Raw genomic sequence first — 19,470 nt, 5'->3', positions numbered from 1 at the left:
TCAGAGTGCAGACTGCAGAGAGCCTCTGAAGATCTCTGATCTCTCTCCTGTAGAAACTCTCACACCCAGCTTCTTTAAAGTCAGGTTTAAAGGTGGCTGATTCTTTCAATCTTCTTTTACAAACTGGACACTCACGTGTTTGTTTCTCCTTCCACCAGCTCTTCAGACAGTCTTTACAGAAGCTGTGGCTGCATAGCAGAACAACAGGATCTAAAGACCTCATGACAGACCGGACAGCAGAAATCCTCCTCTAATCTGGAAGCCATTTTGTCTCTGAGTGCAGCTGGAAACAGCAGACAACACGTTAAACAGGTTGGTCAGTTATGGTTCCCGCCCTGCTGTAAACAGTTGCCTCAGTTACTTTCACTTTGAGTCTTTGAGGGATTTTACATTCAGCAGCAGGTTGAAGAACTGGAGTACTTCAGAATACTTCAGGATACTTAAACTCTTCTTATGAAAAACTGCATAATAGATTACAATCCATTAATCCTGAATTAGCACCTTTTTTAATTCTGGCGACAGACTCAGAATAAACAAACACAAAGCAATCCCAATTAACCAGAACAGACCATCAACAACATGAAGAATATAAAATGTGTCAGTTAAAGTCACAGCTTTGTAATGAAGGTAAATCTTACCGTCTGTCTCTCCGTCTGTGTGTCTCTCCTCAGTGAGAACTGAACAGGAACATCCTGTTTCCTGGTTGGTCTCAGATGATGTCTTTAAAGAGCTTTGTCAGCTGACTGCTGCGTCTCATTTTAAAGTGAAATATGATCCATCACACTGCTCTGAGATCACATCACAAAGAAAACAACCAGAGCAAATTCACTTTCACTCATATTTCTGTGACTGCTTTACTTTGGTTTAAAGGTCCAGTGAGTAACATTTAGCAGGATCTATTCCTGAAAACAGAATATAAAACTCATTGGTATGTTTTCATATGTATGTTTTGTGGTTGTTTTTTTCTCTTTGTGGTATTTTGTGTCTGCAACAAAATGTGTCAGATATTCGGTCTTCACCAAAACGTATTAAATAAAGTTAATATTAATAATAGCATTGTTATCAGTCATATAATTATTGTTACTATTATATTAATCAAATAAACCATACAGACCTTTGTCTTGTAGCCACTGCACTTGTTGTCAAATGGACTCAATCAAATCTTTATTAACAACCTCTGGATCATTGACTGGGTGGACAAAACTTTGTGCAAACCTTCACACAACATGAGACAGCGACGCCAAAGAACTGGGATATTTCTGTTTGTTGATCGCAGGTGTTTTATGAAATATTTGGCAAAGTAGAGCATTTTGTGCATACAATAATAATTACAGTAAGCCATTTATAGTCACTGCAGACTCATTTAACCAATCTCAACAGGATTTGAGATATGTGATATCTATCATGCGATCAGTGTCTGTGGATTTTGTCGTCACACTTCAGTGGATGTTCTGAAAGAATAATCGCTCTGTAGGTTGTGGTGATTTATTTATTTTCTTTAAGTCTTGGAATTTAAAATGCTTAATAACCAACCAGATGGTGGCGCTATTGAAAATATGTTTTTAAACAAAACTCTGACCCGTCATCAATAATCAAAAACACAAACTAAGCAATTCCCTCTAAAACCTAGTGTGTCTAACATAAAATCAATGTACAGGTGTGTGTCAGTTACCCCCCACCTAGATCCTTGCCCAATTTCCTTTTTAGTTCTCCAGATAAAGGCAACACCGAAACAAAGATTTTACACTTGTCAATCACTAAGTAAAAGCTTCTACAGAAGTTTAACAGGTTTACCACAGTAGGGCACAATATACACATGGCCAAATTGATCAAGGGCAAAATCACAACTGCTAAGTTCAACACAGGCAGCTATTTAAATAGAGGAAGGCGGTAGATGATTGGGACTGCCAGACGCCGCACCAATCAGATCACCGGCTGGAACCAGGAAGTGAGCAGGTCTTGCGCCAGAAAATCCTCGGCAAAGGGGTCACACATCCTGCTTAACATGACACAGCGCCTGTGTTTTTTTTTTTTTTTTTTTTTTTTTTTTTTTAAATTCCCCCACCTAGCCTTATGTTTAAGGTTGTGAAAATATAATAATGACTTTCCCATCCTTAATGCAACCAGAAATGAGAATCAATAAAAAAAAATGTTTTTAATCAAAACCCTTTAATTGTTATTTTTCTTATCCATTTCAATGGACATCGGGTCCAAACAATTCTTAAAATACCAGCATCATATGACAACATCATACCTATTTTTGTCTGTTAAATGTTGCAAAAAGTAAAAAGAAGCCCCCTGTCAAGTGACGTCCATTGTAATGGACACAGGGTCCTGATGGGGATAAGCAAAGGTTCTATTTCGTATAGGCTACGCCCTCTAAGAGCTATCGTTATTGGGTTTATCCCTCGCGCACCTGCGCAGTACTAAGAAAAATAGTCCACGCCCACCCACGGGGGGCCCCACCTACACGGTGTATAAATCCCCGTGTTAACATACAATCAGCTCCGCATTTCTTTCAGCCACCAAGCTGCAAGTATTGAGATTCACCTTAAAGACAAGTGAAGAATTACAACCATGTCGGCGGAGATGGCAACCTCCACTCCGCGCGGGCGACAGGCCGTGTCCCTAACCCCTCATCCCGGAAGTCCGGGATCCCTCCCGCTCTGGCCACCGTCCTGCCATCGATCGGCGGACTGGTGAAGGAGCTACCAGACATCATAAAGGATGCAGCAGCTCGCCGGGGCCTGCCGGTCCCGCCGGCCGCAACAGGAAACCGCCCCATCAGATCGCCTGTGGCTGGACCAGACCCACATCCCCGAGGCATGAGATGGGAGCTCCTCGAGGCTCCGATCCACGCGGATGGGCTGTTCGGACCTCGTTTCCGGGACATGGTGGACTCAACTGGGGTCAGCAGCCTGCGCGCCAGCAGCGCTCAATGACCGTAGCCCCAATCGGGCCCAGCGGCAGCCGGGGGCCGGAAGCGACCCCTGCGGTGACGGGAGCGGCTCCTCACCGCCCCGGCTTCCTCCTCTCCCGCCAGGTCGGCCTCCCTTCCCACCCTCCGCGGCTGGTCAGCAGGCTCGTCAGCAGGCTCCATGGAAGGGCCCGAAGGGCGGTCGCTCAGGCTTCGGCTGGGCCAATCCTCCCCTTGAGCCTCTGAAGAAACAGAGCCGGAGACGCTGACATGATGGAGGGGACATGTGTGTTAATGTTCTGAATGTTGCCACTAATGCTGAAGAGAGGAAATGCTTGCAGCTGCGACTGACGATAACGTTGCTGGGGCGACTGTTTTGAATAAAACAAAAACATCTTCCCCTAAAGAGCAACATCCTACCGGGCAAACAACCTACACCTGTCTCTGCTGAGGAAACTGTAGTATCTCACAAGTTCCCCACAAAGCGAGCCAGCTCTCCCTAACCTGCCAGTTGGTGGACAGCTCGGTCTCGAAGTTTTGAAGGACTACACATCCTCTGTTTATCAAACAGAGTTTTTCCCCTACAACGCTTGTGACTATGCGATCAAACGATCGCCGCCGTGCGCTTCGTGTGGACAATAGGTACACACACTACCGCCTGTCAAATGCGGCTCCCTCCTCTCATCAGAGAGAGGGAATGCTGGCAGGACACGACATCCCGTTCGTGGGCCTGCTCCCAATAAGCGGCGATGTACAGTCCCAGCAGTTACATCCGATCTCAATGTAGCCTCAGATCAATCCCCCGCTGCAGCGCAGCTCTTGGGGATTTAGTCAGCAGCCCCCATGGGTCACTACTGGGGTTTCCCCGCCTCAGAGTGACGGCGGCGAGGGCTCTGTCGCAGCTCGTTTCCATGGCAACGACAGCAAAGCAGGAAAATGTACGCCAGCTCTCTGAGCGCTCCCTCGGTGTGGCAGGCCCGCGTTTGTGTGATGGATAGCTGGATGAGCAGGCTGATAAGCAAAGGCTACACCCCTGCAATTCGCCTCTCCACCTCCCCCGCTCAACGGGATTGTGAAGACGGTCCTGTCATCTCAGGACCAGCGTTTTAGCTCTCCAGTCGGGTTGCAGGAACTTCAAGTAAAAATGCAATCTCCAGAGTTCCTCGTGGGGAGGAAAACGGGGGGTTTTTACTCCCGCTATTCTGGTTCCGAAGAAAACAGGGGGGATGAGACCCATCCTAGATCTGTCCCTGTTCAACAAATCAATAATGGTCAGACACTTTCCACATGCTGACCATCAAGAGAGTGCTGGGATGTGTGCGTCTCGGAGAGATTACTGTGTGTCAGTGAGTCTGAAAGACGCATATTTTCACGTTCCCATCATTCCAAAACACAGGCAGTTCCTGCGTTTCATTCCAGGGGTTCAATACCAGTACAACCGCCTGCCGTTCGGTCACTCCCTGGCCCCCTCGCACTTTCCGAAATGTGTGGAAACAGCTCTGCAGCCGCTACACAAAGGAGGGATGAGGTGCTGTTTTATCTGGACGATCTACTGCTGTTAGCTACCGCTCCGAGGAAGAAGCTCTGGTGCAAACGAAAGAACTGCTGTCACATCTGTCAAACCTGGGCTTCACCATAAACTGGAAGAAAAGCTCTCTTCCCCTCCCAGTCCATCACGTACCTGGGTGTGGACTTGAACTCTGCCAGCATGACAGCACGGTTATCACAGCAGCGAGTGGCTGCTCTGACAGCCCTGTTGCAGCGTGTCGCCTCTCCCGGGTGGTGACAGCGCTATCTCTCCATGCGGCTGCTGGGGATGATGTCAGCGGCTCACGTGGGTCGTTCCTCTGGGTCTCCTCCACATGAGGCGTTTACAGAGATGGTTTATTCGTTTACATATCGACCCCCCGTGCAAGGTCACCGGAGAAGAATGATCTCCGTTCCTCCCTCCCGTGGGCCCCGATCTGGCTTACTGAGAAATCCCCGCATCCTGTCGGACGGGTTCCCTGGGCAGAGCTACGTCGCATATCTCGGTGTTCACAGATGCATCTCTCTCAGGGTGGGGGGACGTGTCTGTCTCAGGTAGTGGGCGGCCGGTGGCCAGCTCACGTGTCCCTCCAGATAAACGCACTGGAACTTCTCACAGTGTGGAAAGGGGTCCAGCACTTGCCCCTGTGCTGCGCAAATCAGCACGTGCTGATTCGCACAGACAACAAAGCCACAGCAGCGTACATAAACCGGGGCCAGGGGGGGGTTCGATCTGCTCGGCTGCTAAACATAGCGAGACAGCTCTTATGCTGGACGCACGCACACTGTCTGTCCATCAGAGCAGTGTATATACCGGGCGTACTGAACAGAGGTGCGGACGTCATGTCGAGGGGAGGCCCCGTCATGTAGAGGGGAGCCTCCATCCCGAGCTGGTTGCCGAGGTGTGGAGCAGATTCGGCAGAGCCCAAGTGGATCTGTTTGCTGCTTCGGGAACACACAGTGCGACCTGTGGTTCCAGCCTGAGCGCACGGGACAATCCTCCGCTGGGAGTGGACGCGTTTGCACATCGTCCTTGGCCCAGGATGTTTCTGTACGCTTTCCAACCGGTTCCGCTCATCCCTCGGGTTCTGGACCACGTGCGGGAGGAGCGACTGTCCATGGTTCTGATAGCCCCAGAATGCACGAGTGCGTCATGGTTTCCGTGTCTGCGGCGGCTAGTGTCAGGGCCTCCCCTGGGAACTGCCGTGGCGCGGGGACGCGCTCTCACAGGCAGGAGGGGCGATCAGGAGTTACCCAGTACTGGGGCAGCGGTTATGGGCCTGGCCTCTGAACGGGAACGTTTAGAGAGGTTGGGTCTCTCTCAGGCCGCGTCTACTAGAGTGTCATACACGGCAAAGTGGGCAGCCTTTCAGCACTGGTGCGTAGAGAGGAGTTTAGACCCCACTGCGTGTCCTCTGCCTCACGTGCTTTCTTTCCTGCAAACACTGGTTGACAGGAATCTGGGCTTTCAGCACGGTTAAGACTTATGCTGCGGCTGTTTCATCCTGTCACGAAGGCTTTGGTGACAGATCAGTTTACAGTCATCCGCTGTTGAAGTGTTTTCTGAGAGGTGTGCGGAGACACCGACCTGTGTCTCGCTCCTTTACTCCTCAGTGGGATTTGGGCGCTGGTTTTTACACGCGCTGATTAAACCTCCCTTTGAACCGCTGGATCAGGTTCCGCTCAAATTTCTGTCCATTTGGCTCTGATATCTGCGAAAAGAGTCAGTGATTTATCTGGTCTTTCTGTGGCTCCATCGTGCCTGAGAATACAGGGAGATGGCAGCTCAGCTGTCCTGCGTCCGAACCCAGCTTTTACTCCTAAAAGCATCACCAGTTTATTCAGATCGAGAGTGATAACGCTGAAGGGGTTCTTCCCCCTCCTCACAGATCAGAGGAAGAAGCCATGTCCCATCTTCTCTGTCCAGTGCGCGCTCTGTCATGCTATGTGGCACCATGGCCTCTTCACGCCGTTCTCAACGTCTCTTTGTTCATTACAGAGATCATTCTATGGGGCTTCCTCTGTCTGCACAGCGCCTGTCACACTGGCTGTGTGAGGCGGTTGCGCAGGCTTATATTGCCTCGGGGTCGGACCCCGGGGGGCATCAGGGGCGCATTCTACCAGGGGAACCGCGTCCTCCACAGCTTTACGTGGAGGAATGACGGTGGAAGACATATGCACGGCGGCATCTTGGTCTTCCCCCTGGTCTTTTATTCGCTTTTATCTGCGGGATGTGTCGCAGTTCTCCATGACTCACTCTGTTCTGAGTGTTCTGTCACAGTGATGTGTTCATTCCTGTCTCTACTTTGCTCCCCCTGTTGCAATGCGAGACTTCATCATTCCTCATGTGTTATTTCGTTTCTGCTCTTCATTCGGACTGTTACAGTACGTAACGCTCGTCTCCATTCATCACAGCAGGTTTGATTTCCCCCAACTTCTCCCTCAGTACATTCTGAGGAATGTGGACTGCGTTATTACGTACAGCGTATTGGTTGGGCGTGGATGGAGCTGTGGTTATTTCAAGTGGCGGGTATGTCTGTGCTTATGATCAGTGTGGAACCAGTGTGGCATAGACTATATCCTGCTACGCCCTTATCCCAATGAGATAGCTCTTAGAGGGTGGCCTACAGAAATAGAACGTTAGTTACGTATTGTAACTCCAGATTCTATGAGTATAGGCGCAGCCCTCTAAGCTAGGGGCCCCACTGGTTCCCTGTGGCTAAAAGAAAAGCCTCTCTTTTTTGGGAGCTGATTGTATGTTAACACGGATATTTATACACTGTGTAGGTGGGGCCCCCCGTGGGTGGGCGTGGACTATTTTTTGTCAGTACTGCGCAGGAGCGTGAGGGACAAACCCAATAGCGATAGCTCTTAGAGGGCTGCGCCTATACTCATAGAATCTGGAGTTACAATACGTAACTAACGTCACTTTCACTACCGGGGGGCAAAGAGGAGAAGAAGGTAGCAGAACACGAACAAGGGGAACCCACAAGCATCTCTGCTGTTTGGAGCAACTACAGGGAACCTATCAGCAGATGTAATGGTGGAGCTGAGATCCCTGTTCCAGTGCAGACCCTCTGAGCTGGTGGTTCAGTGTTCTTTCTACCAACCTCTAACACATAACGGCAGACTCGCCTGAATGCTGCTTTTCTTCAGCACATTTAATTTATATTGTGTTGTGTTTCACTGTATGCAGTTGCAAATTTTCCGTCACACGGGAATGTGTTTTTATTTTTGTATTTCATAAAATTAACACCCTGTTACACACAAGTGTATTAACAAAAACCTCCATTATAGCAAATATCATTTAACACTATTGGTAATCAATAAACATAGATATAATTTATGTATATGGAGAATTTTACTCAATTTGCCATTAATTTATTTAAGCAAAAAGGGCAGAGAGGCAACTCTTTAGTGAACCAAGACAAAAGAACTGATTCTCTAAAGCCTGAACTCCAATAAACACTGATCTTGTGACAACATAAGTTACAAATTCTCATAATAAATCAGGACTGTGCTCTGCAGATAAAGTGTGTGGCTCTTAAAAGAGCCTTTGGTTCGTTATCAGCGGGTCTGGATGAGCTTTAACCCCCCGAAGCCGTACAGGGTGCGGCCCTGCCTCTCCAGAGCGTACACCACGTCCATGGCGGTGACGGTCTTCCTCTTGGCGTGCTCGGTGTAGGTGACGGCATCACGGATCACGTTCTCCAGGAACACCTTGAGCACACCGCGGGTCTCCTCGTAGATCAGACCGGAGATACGCTTCACACCGCCACGGCGAGCCAGACGGCGGATGGCGGGTTTGGTGATTCCCTGGATGTTATCACGGAGAACTTTACGGTGACGCTTGGCGCCTCCTTTACCGAGTCCTTTGCCTCCTTTTCCGCGGCCAGACATTTTCTTACTGTCGGTTAGTCAACGGTGAATGAGTGGATGCTGCTCGACCGTCACTATTTACAGCCTGACTGCGGACGTAACAGAGGACAGGCAGCGGGTAGTAGGCAGCTTTACTTCTTTTATTATTTATTTATTTTAGGAATGATTGTGTTTTTATCTTCTTTTTTTAAAATAAACTTTATTGATATTTTACATAAAAATATTACATAATTATTTTCTGATTAATCGTCTCAGACTATCGGTGGACGTTCAGCACGTTGTTATGGAGGTCCGCACACTCATTTTATAAAGGTGTTATTTTCTTATTAAAGGTGGTGAATCTAACCAGTGCTTGAATTAATACAATATGTGTTACATTATAGGGGGACTGAATGTTTCCTTTGGGTTCCTGCTCATGTAGCAGTGGAAGGAAATGAGAAGGTCGATCTATTGGCAAAACAATCAATAACACATATTATTAGACTGCAGCAAATATGATCAATAAGTTGATATCAGCATTTAATGAGGGTTTTTATCATTAAGCTATAGCTCACACAGAGACGCAGTCGTTCAGAAGAACCTCAGCAGTTATAGAAATACAGAAAAACTGAACTTGGTAGGAAGAAGTTTTTGGACATAAAATTAGTTATTTTAGACAATTATTTTAATTTTTTGGGGGAAACCTTGAATCTGACTAATAAAGATAATTACAGATATTTTACCACAACTATAAAATATTCTCTTAGATAATTATGAATAGATTTGATTATATATTAGAGGAAAATATACACAGAGAACACAATGTGCAATTAAAGGACATAACGCAGAATAATCTTTCACAAACAAAATGTTTTTACATTATTGATAAAAACAATAAAGCTGGGATGTGATCCGATAAAAGTAAATAAACTGTAATTAATCAGTATTATAAATATTTATTGTCCACGAGCTCCTGTATACGTTTAATATTGTTTTAATTAAAACCTGCTGAATCACTCCGATACAGCAGGTGGCGCTGTGATCCATTTCCGTTGGTTTACGAACCGTCAATTGTCACAACGAAGAAGAAGCAGCAGCAGCAGAATAATAATAAGCCGAAGAAGACAATATTAGTGACTTATGTTAAAACTAGTTTTCTTTAAACGCGCCAGTGATTAAATCTCTCTGCGTCATGTTGTCACGGTGAGACTTGTTTACTTCAAACGCTCATAAACAGATTGTTCCTCTGAAGTTTGTTTATGTTTATTTCTACCGAGCTAACGCTAATGGGTGGGGTCTGCTAGCAGCGTTAGCATGTGGCTGCTAGCGGACACACACTGAGGGCTTCAGACATAAAGATAATATATAAATATAAATATAAATATAAAGACTTTAATGTGCTTAATCATTCACCGTGAACATGAGCTCCAATCTGCGGCCTCAGCTTCACTGTGCGTTTCTTAGTTAGCGCGGATCTAAAGTTGCGTTTCAATACCAAACTCCATTAAGAATTCTGACAATTTAAAGTTTACAAGAACAAACAAATGTCAGAAATATGAAATAAATACTTCATCTGAATCGGCGAAAGCTTATCTGAAATTCGGCATATATATTATACACAATAATACTCGTTTAATTAGATTTTAAACTTAAAGAAGTGGGTTGCTTGTCCTTTATTATTTGTCTCCTTTCGCTTAAATAAGACACAGATTTGACTGGAGCACCGTTTTAAACATTAGTGTGTGTTTATGTATTTATTTTATACTTAAGTTAAAACAGATGTCAATAACTAACATAATATATCAGCTTATAAGTACAGAAAGTATATTTGTGTCTGGGTTTATGTTCCATTGATTTAATATGTATAAAATCCTGGGTGTGTATTAGTCTGATGTTTAACCGCAATAGTCCAAAATCACCAACACAAAGAGCTTTATGGGTCCTTTATTTGCTCTGTCGTTAGTTTAGCTGCAGGTTAACATTCACACCTGTGTACAAAGCACATTTCAGTCCCAGTTGAATCTTTATGAAGCTGCTGTGTCCTGTAGAAAGCAGCTCCTGCCTCCAGAGGTCGCTGCAGAGAGTCTGATATACTCTACTGCTTTCTACCTGAACTCCACTGAACCTCAGAGGGAAATATTCTACTTTAGATTGTACAAAGGGAACTTTTTAAAATGTCCTTTAATCCATTAGTTTGAAATGTGAAGATTTGTAGATTTTTCCTTTAAATAATTTTAATAAATGTAATAAATATTTTACTCATCAAACACACTGTCACTCTTCTTCTCTCGCCTGCAGCCGACTATGGACGAAGTGAACGTTGTCTCTCTTGCTGTTGGAGGATGTGTGGACGCCTGCTGCCTGCTGCTCGACCTGGTCGTCAGGACGTTCAGCTGGCTGTGTCGCTTCCTGTCCGGCGCGCGGCGCTCCCTCCACAACACGCCTGGCCGTCCTGAGCGGCTCCTCTCTGGTCGAATGCTGGAACTTTGCTCTTTTCTCCTTCCTCGCCGCCACTGAGGCCGTCTCCAGCGCGCCGCCTGCGGGAGCGCTGCAGGTGTGGAGGGCTGGCTGCAGACGCTGGGAGGAGTGTTTGAGAGTTTCAAGATGGTGGGACACCTCTCCTGTCACGTGGCGTGGCGAGTCAGGAGGACGTGCTTCACCGTGGGTTTATTTCAGGGAGCTGCGTCCTGCGAGCAGACGTGCGAAGGCCTCTGCATCGCGCTCAGCCTCGTTCTCTACTTTGTCAACACGGTGGTCAACTATCGTCCTCATCGGCACGCAGAACTGTCTGTCTGTGTTGGCGGGCGTCTGGGAGAGGTGGTGGCGGACCCCGTGCACAAAGTGTTGGAGCTGGCTCTGACTGCGCCTGACCTTCCTGTACAGTTGTCTGGTCGGTGCCTCGGTGCTGCTGTGGGCGCCCTGCCAGCTGCTTCTGGACTTCCTGGGAGCGTTGGGCCGTGTCTTCATCACTGTGTTCATGGTGGACTCACACGGCCTGCTCATCACCGCGTTCATCATCTCAGTGGCTTTGCTGTTACTGAACCCCAGACTTCCTGTCCTCGCCGGACGCCTCAGCCTCCGTTTGGTCAATGCTCTCCTGGGAGCGTGGACGATACTCGAACAAGCTGTGGCCAATCGGGGCGGCACACAGTACAACGAGGCTCCCGCACACCGACGCTTCAGTCGCTGAGACCGACCTGCCGCCAGCGAGTGAACCGACCCAGCCAGACCCTCCGCAGCTCAGGATCAGCTGGACGACGAGTCAGCGAGCGTCAGCAGCAGGATTGGTACATCGCGGCTGAACTGTACTCCGGTGGACGGCGACAGCTCTTCGACTGACAGCGAGCTGCTCAGCCTGCTGAAGGAGCAGGAGGAGAGGAAGAAGTGCGTCATCTGTCAGGACTTGAGCAAGACTGTGCTGCTGCTGCCCTGCCGTCACCTCTGCCTCTGCCGGCACTGCGCCGACATCCTGACCCAGCGCCGACACGTCCAGCAGCGCTGCTGTCCGCTCTGCCGGCAGTCCATCACGCAGACCCTGGACGTCTTCCTCTGACGGCCGGTGGACCAGAGATACAAGCTGCAAACTGAAGCACACGAAAAGCAGAATATCTTGGATAATAACGGACTCTCTGCGATATAGTTGTTTATTTCTGTAAAATAATTAATAGTTGGTCAGTGTCAAACTCATGGACATATAAAAGATGGACGTCGCATCTCCACTTCCTGCCACTGTTCAAATATGAAACCAAAATATCCCGAGCCGGGCTCAACTGAAACCGCCTTCAAATGACAGATTAAAAACAAACTTGAACGACCTAAAACGACAGGAACCATCTGTGGATGTGATGCACTGTGATGGTTTTTTAGGCTCTGTTTACACAGAAAGTGGAGCTTTTTTAAATGAAAATGTTTTGCATTTTAATAAAAGCTCTGCATCCTTAATTTATCTGATGTTGCATCTGCCACCAGGAAGCAGTCGAGATATTTTGGCTTCACTTTAGGGGAGTTGTCGTTTCGTGTGTCTTTATATATGTCGATGGTCTTTAGTGAACTGTGCCAACTAATACTATGTGTCTTTATTCTTTGTTCAGGAAACATTTCTAACTTTACTCAACAGTATTTGTGTGCGCTGACGTTTAATCTTAAAACCGAAATATATTTATCTTATTTATGTTTGCCATCAGCTTTAAAAAGCCAAAACAACAGAGAAGCTGTGAAGTCTCTTGATATGTAAGAAGTTCATAGCTGCTGATTATTACTGGATTAATACAGCCGAGGATTTGTGCCAAAGACTTTGCTGCAATTGTTTTTGTACTTGTGTAAAAATCAGTGCCTGAATTGAACCAAAAAAGCTGCCAGTACCCCGTTCAGTTCAACCCTGTACAGTTTATTTATTTATTTATTATCTACTAGGGATGTCACGAGAGCCGATAGTTCGCTACCAAGTCGATGCCAAGATATTGAAAACCTGCACACTCACTACGCCACTGCAAGTGCAACAGAGTCTCACAAACAAGTAATTTAGCAACGTAACCCGCTCACAGGATGTACAGACGAGGAAAAATGAACAGCAGGATACAGCTGGTTCAGGTAACTCAGGTAAAAGATGAACTGAAGCAACAAACTCTGCAGGACAGCTTTAAAGAGAAATTCCTTCCAGATCTGAAAAGATTACAAAGAGAGTTTGTTAGGCTATTTTAAAGCCAACTAGTTATTTAGTATAAAACATATATGAAATAAGTTGCATTAATAATAATACAATATGTATAAAACATTAAGGAACAGCTTGATTGCTTTTGTTAATTCACTGCGGAGCTTTTCATCTGTATTGGATCGGAAAAAAGCTCCGAGTGGGACATTTTTTATCGTGGTACTCAATTGGTATCGAGAATTTCATCTGGTATCGTCCCTAATATCTACCGTAGACGTCCTCATTAGTGAGTATGGCCGCGGGGTTCTCAGTACCGGTGAGTACTGGCCCATTTCAGGCACTGGTAAAGTGTATGTAAGGATGTTTTGTTCATATTTTAATGTATTTAAAAAATATAAAAGTCATCAAATATGTGGAAGACTGAATATCTGCACTGGATGTTTAAGTTGATTTAATTTTATAATTTTGAACATTTTTAATTAATATAACATGCCTTAATTAGTTAATGGTAGATTTATTTAACAGATAATAATTGAATTATTAAACAGGGCTTTATTTTGTTCTCATTCTTACAAATCCTAAAATATCCTAAATAGGAGTTTTCAAACGTTCTCCACACCAAAAGAGCAGGATTTCCCAAACAAATGTTCATCTTTAGTTTTATTTCTCTCACACAACTCATCCAGCATTCGTCCTCCCAGATGTCCACTCTTAGTTTAGCTGCACAAGATTTATTGTGTGTGGACAACAATGTGCAGACAGTTAAGCTACAGTCTGTGATTTCTGCCACTGGGGGTCTCTCACATTAAAACAATAAGAAAAATATAAAGTGTGATGAGGTGGTGAAGCAGCGTGGGATCATGGGAGTTGTTGTCTTCACCACCATTGGCGTCATTGCAGTCAGCTTCTCCCGGTTAGGATTCCTTCAGTGTTCGTGGTTCAGGAGGTTTCTACCGGGAGCCCAATGATCCACAGAGGTCTCCTCCTCCTTCAGTATGATATTGAAAGTTGAAACCACACAATAAAGAAATGTCCACACAGTATTATAATTGTATGTTTATTATTTTATTATAGACAAAAGCATCAGAAAAACGTATCACTTTCAAATTTGAAAAGAAAAGCTACCTGTATGTTAGATTGCTTTAATAATAATAAAAGATTTTCATTTGTATAAATTGATGTTGCACTTCTCTGTCATCCAGCTTTTATATAAAGGAAAATCAGAAGTTCACTATACATTACTACAGTGATTCAAGATTATCAGATTACATTTGAGATCAGTTCAGAGGAAGAACTGTTCAAGAGTTTAAAGGAAAAGAGGAAGAGTTTCTGTCTTACATGGTGAAAAGCAGATGACCACTGAAGGCGGTATATTGATGACTATTATCGTACACCTTTGTATTAGCCAACAGACGCAGAAACACAACCATCTCCAACCTCTAGGAGCAGTGTAACCCCCCATAGAAGTAGTCCCATAACCTGATGTCTGATGTTCATATGCAGTCACAATTTCTTGCAAGTTCTTGACCAACACAGCTCCTGAAGCCTGGTGACCTCCATATGTTCCTATGTACCACTCGAAGTGGTAGGCTCCTCTCACTGGTGCAGTGAAAATACCTGTTGAACATTTGTTTTTAGTCTTTTTAAATGAAAATTAAACTGTTGCAACATTAGACATCAGCATAGGTAAAAATAACAGAGTTCAGGTACCTGTGTGTGGGTTGTAGGCCTTTCCAATGTTTGTATCGACATGTTTGAAGATCAGAGTAGTGAATGTGGGAAAGGGTCCGACATATCCGCTGCCTGTAGCCAACAGAGAGGCTGAGAAAGCCACCTGCCCAACTGAGAGAGAGAGAGAGCAATATATATACACCGATCAGCCACATTAAGAAGAAGAAGATATACTTTATTAATCCCCAATGGGGAAATTCTTTTTCACTCTTACTTTACACACTGGCCTGAAATAAAATCATGCATATGGAGGGCTTATAGACATGCAAATGTGGAGAGATGGTGGAGTGATGGGCTGCCATGTAGGGACACTGTGAGCAGTTAGGGGTTGGGTGCCTTGCTCAGGGGCACATCAGCAGTACACTGGAGGTCTAACTGACACCTCTCCAGATGATCTGACCCAGTCGTCCATCACAATGTGGTTCTTGTCAAAGTCACTCAGATCCTCACGCTGCACATTTTTCTGATTCTAACACTTCAACTCTGAGGACCAAATGTTCACTGTCTGCCTGATATACCCCCCCAATGACAGGAGCCCTGATAACCAGATAATCAGTGTTCACTGTCAGTGCTCATAATGCTATAGCTGATTGGTGTGTGGGGTGGTGGGAAATTTTGATGTACCGCCACAAAACACGAATTCACTATAACTTGAGTGTACATTGTCCAATCGGCTCCACACTTCAAATGCTTGATAACAGTCCCGCCCTGAACACGTGTACAAGACAATATTCAGACATAGTGATAGCGCCACCTACTGGCAATAGGAAGTAAGCGCTGCACGGCGATTTTGAGCTGAGTTACATGAAATGACCGTGCCAGTGACGATTTGTCGAATTCACCGGATTCGCCACAAAACAGCACTCATAACTTCAGTGTGCAATGTCCAATCTCCAATAAACTTCATATATTCTGTAACAGTCTCGCCCTGAACACGTCCTCATAACTTCAGCGTACGTGGTCCAATCTCAGTGAAACTTCACGTGTTTGATAACAGTCCCACCCTGAACACGTCTACATGACAATATTCAGACATAGTGATAACGCCACCTACTGGCAACAGGAAGTAAGAGCTGCGTGGCGATTTTGAGCTAATTTACGTGGAATTTTCATGATGTGGTCCGCACGTGTTACGATGGCACGCGACGTGGGCTGCAGCAGTGGAGTGCGAGGTCCCGCCCAACGCTGCTTGCAGCTTTAATGTTTTTTTGTATTTTAGCATACATTAAATTTTGAACATATTTCAGATTTAAAAGATTTAAATATTGAATTGCTAATTTTGAAAAACAATCTCAAAATTAAAGCTGCAAGCAGCGTTGGGCGGGACCTCGCACTCCACGCAACTCGGGGCATGCTGCAGCCCACGTCGCATGCCGTCGTAACACGTGCGGACCAAAACATGAAAATCTCACGTAAATTAGCTCAAAATCGCCGCGCAGCTCTTACTTCCTGTTGCCAGTAGATGGTGCTATCACTATGTCTGAATGTTGTCATGTAGACATGTTCAAGGCGAGAGTGTTATCAAACACGTGAAGTTTCATTAAGATTGGACCACGTAAGCTGAAGTTATGAGGACACTGTCACTGGCACGCGGTTTGATGTACAGTCACAGCTCAACTTTTCAATCAGTTTGTTGGACGACAGAATTCAAAAATCGACAAGATGCCACAGACACGCCGTTCAACGTACAGTCTAATAGCACAACTTTTAATGAGCACCATTTTTTGAGTGTACTCACAAATTTTGAAGCAGATCCGATAAATTCCCTAGGAGGAGTTCGTTTCAAAATACAATGCGAAAAGTTCGCCAAAGTGAAAATCAAAATCAAAATGGTGGCGATGGCCTGAAACTGTGCAAGATGCCTATGGAAGACATGGGGAACTATGGACTCAAGCTTGGTTTCAATCGGACATACCAATGTGGAGAAATGGTCCACTTCCTTTTTTGACAAAAAATTCACAGGAAGTACTAATTTTATAACGTGCTGGTTTTTGAAATATCAAAATTCTTTTAATCACTTTTTTTATTATGAGGCTCCTCAGATGCTACGTGAAAAATTTTGTGCGAATCAGACAAAGCGCATGGGGGAACACGGAGTAGGAGTAGTTTGGAGTAGATGGAGTAGTTTATGAACATTTCGTGCTCTAGTGGAGAAAAATTCTAGGCGGAAGTGGGCGTGGCCTATATCGGAAGATTCAGCTCTATTCACCAAACGCGTGGATATAAGGTTTTTGAATGTGCGACAAACTATGCAGAAGTTATTAGCCCTAAGCGCATTTTTTATGATAGTAGCGCCACCCTAGTGGACAACCCGAAAACGACGCATAGAATATGCCCGTATTCACCAGGCCTGACAATTTTGCCAAATAAAATTGAGTTTTCGTATATGTTCAGGGGGGCAAAAATGCAGTCAAAGGGGGCTAAAAATAATAATAAGAAACATAACAAATGCAATAGGGGGCCTCCAGCGGGTGGCTGGCTCGGTCCCTAATAATTATCTCTAATCAAACTAATGTTTGACAGTTGAACATATGCATACTAGCTAGAAACATGGTTCTAGTTCTTATTCTGGCAGAATGTGTAAGAGATTATTTAATGTATTCCAACTTGGTGATAAATTATTGTACAGTTTTTGAAATATTGATTATTGTATGATTTCTTTGTTGAATGACTATCAATGTTCACATAAATTCATCAATATCTAAAATACTACACATACAAAGGATATCATATGTATAATTCCCCAGGGAATATGTTCAACATAAAAGCACCACCAAGTTATAAAGCTCTTATTCTGGACAATTCTCACTTGTTAAGAATTTGATGGACGTCCATCTGTAGGTGGTGCATCAGGACAAATACAACTTTAAATAGGTTAGAAATTAAAGTTGGTCATCATGATTGAATTTTGTAAAATGAAATGTCCTATAAATCTCAAAGGAGCAGAAGCAGCTGGTAGAAATCATAAACACTTTCTCCAATACATGCACGTACTAATTATGGCAGCAGTTATCAGTTTCAATACTTGATATTATGGTATTTGAGAGTAAATAATATTCTGGTTAATAAATTTTTATACCACACAGTAGTAGTATTGGTGTTGTAAGATACATTACATTTTTGTTATACAAATAATCAGACATGATGATTTCACACACAGTACCTTTCAGCTGTTGCTTCAGCTTGTCAACCTCAGTCTCCTGCTTCTTACACTCAGTCTCCTGCTTCTTCAACTCAGTCTCCTGTCGCTCCAGCTTTGCTGCATGCTCTGAAAAAGAGGAGAAATAAATTTGTTAATGTGATTTGTTTTGAATACTTTTTTGCACTTTCTATACTTTTGGATATGAACTGCTATGACATTGATTCCCTTGTAAAACAACAGTAATTCCTATGGAAGGGTTCCTGATGCTATTCCTTCTCTCATTACTCTCATTACTGTACCTTTATTCTCTGTTTGCAGCAATCTCATGTCAAACTTCTGTTGAGTCAAAGTAACAGCCATCTCTCTCAGCACAGCAAGGATGTCTTGTGGTAAAGACTGTAGGGATGTGATCTGCTGTGCAAGAATTTCTTTTTCTGCCTCCGTCTTATTCTGATCTGGAGCCAGAGCAGACCAGCAGCAGCAAACGGGAGAAAATCACAGTGATCTTCATTGTCACACTGGCAGCTTACACAGGTGAACTGTGTCCTCTGTAGAACCGGTGTGAGGTTTATGTAGTACAGCAAAAAGGCGTGAAGGTGAGGGAGGTGGAGCGCCACAGACAAGGAATATTTCCTTATCCCCATTTCACATGATTTATTCTCAGCCATTGTCAGATTGAGGATATATATATATATATATATATATATAGAGCCATTACAGAAATTAAGTGTTGTGTTGAGTGAAGAAGGAATGGGCACTGAGTTTATTTCCTCATACTACACATGTGACAGACTGGTTTCACTTAATGAACTGACAGCATTACTCAACAGAGGTGTGTTTTTGTTTTCTAATGTTAGACAGGTTTGGTCACCAGCCAACTTCACTGCACATCAGCCATTCAACACAAATTATGTCTCAACCTATGGATGAACCTTTGAGTCCATCAAGATCCTCAGTCCGCCCACTCTCAGTCACCTATCCCACCAGGAACAGCTGATGTCCAGCAACGGGGACATAAATAAATCCCACCCTGATGTTGACAGGATCAATACAGTCTATCCATTCCTTATCTTCCCTTATACCTGATCTTATATATTTTAAGAATATATAAGATTATTTATTTATCTTATAAGTTTTGTTTTGTACTTAAGCACTTATGTACTCAGGTCTCTGTTGAAAATGACATCTCGATGTCAGTGGGACTTACCCCGATAAAATAAAGGTTTATATATAATCTGCTCAGTCTACGCTCAGACAGACAGACAAACATTCTTCAACCTTTCAACAAATCTTGACCACATTATGACATTTATTCATGCATCACAGATATAACAGTATATTTGACATTCTTAATCCTTTTGCCACTTCTCCAATAATTTAAACTCCTAACTACACTTTGTTAACTTAAATTTGACCAATTCAGATGAAAAAACTTAGATCCTCGACGTCAGTGGGACTTGAATGTCCAGGGACGGAGGGGACATCGTCAAATCCCACCTGATGTTAACAGGATTAGCCACAGTTTATCCATTCCTATCTTAACTTATATTTTTTTACATTTTTGTTTGTATTTAAACACTTATGTACTCAGGTCTTGTCAAGACTTACCTGATAAAATAAGGTTTATATATAATCTACTCAGTC

The 19,470-nt window shown here is 44.4% G+C and overlaps 2 protein-coding genes and 2 pseudogenes across 2 annotated transcripts; 2 read left to right on the top strand and 2 right to left on the bottom strand.

Moving 5' to 3' along the window:
* Positions 1-8,011: 8,011 nt before the first annotated feature.
* On the bottom strand, positions 8,012-8,388 carry LOC127360328 (histone H4-like). The gene has a single exon (XM_051394715.1). The coding sequence runs from the start codon at positions 8,342-8,344 to the stop codon at positions 8,012-8,014; it is 333 nt and encodes a 110-aa protein (XP_051250675.1). The 5' UTR covers positions 8,345-8,388.
* A 988-nt stretch (positions 8,389-9,376) lies between these two features.
* On the top strand, positions 9,377-11,492 carry LOC127360327 (E3 ubiquitin-protein ligase RNF26-like; annotated as a pseudogene).
* A 24-nt stretch (positions 11,493-11,516) lies between these two features.
* LOC127360325 (E3 ubiquitin-protein ligase RNF26-like) lies at positions 11,517-11,896 on the top strand (the record flags this gene model as incomplete). Its single annotated transcript, XM_051394714.1, has 1 exon — positions 11,517-11,896. A coding segment is annotated over one exon (339 nt), but the record flags the coding sequence as incomplete, so codon positions are not given.
* A 2,100-nt stretch (positions 11,897-13,996) lies between these two features.
* On the bottom strand, positions 13,997-18,281 carry LOC127360326 (complement C1q-like protein 2; annotated as a pseudogene).
* Between the last annotated feature and the right edge of the window lie 1,189 nt (positions 18,282-19,470).

The sequence above is a fragment of the Dicentrarchus labrax genome, unplaced genomic scaffold (assembly GCF_905237075.1).
Source record: "Dicentrarchus labrax unplaced genomic scaffold, dlabrax2021, whole genome shotgun sequence".
NCBI lineage: Eukaryota > Metazoa > Chordata > Actinopteri > Moronidae > Dicentrarchus > Dicentrarchus labrax.
Note: the sequence above shows the minus strand (reverse complement) of the source record. Positions and strands in the feature narration are given on the sequence as shown.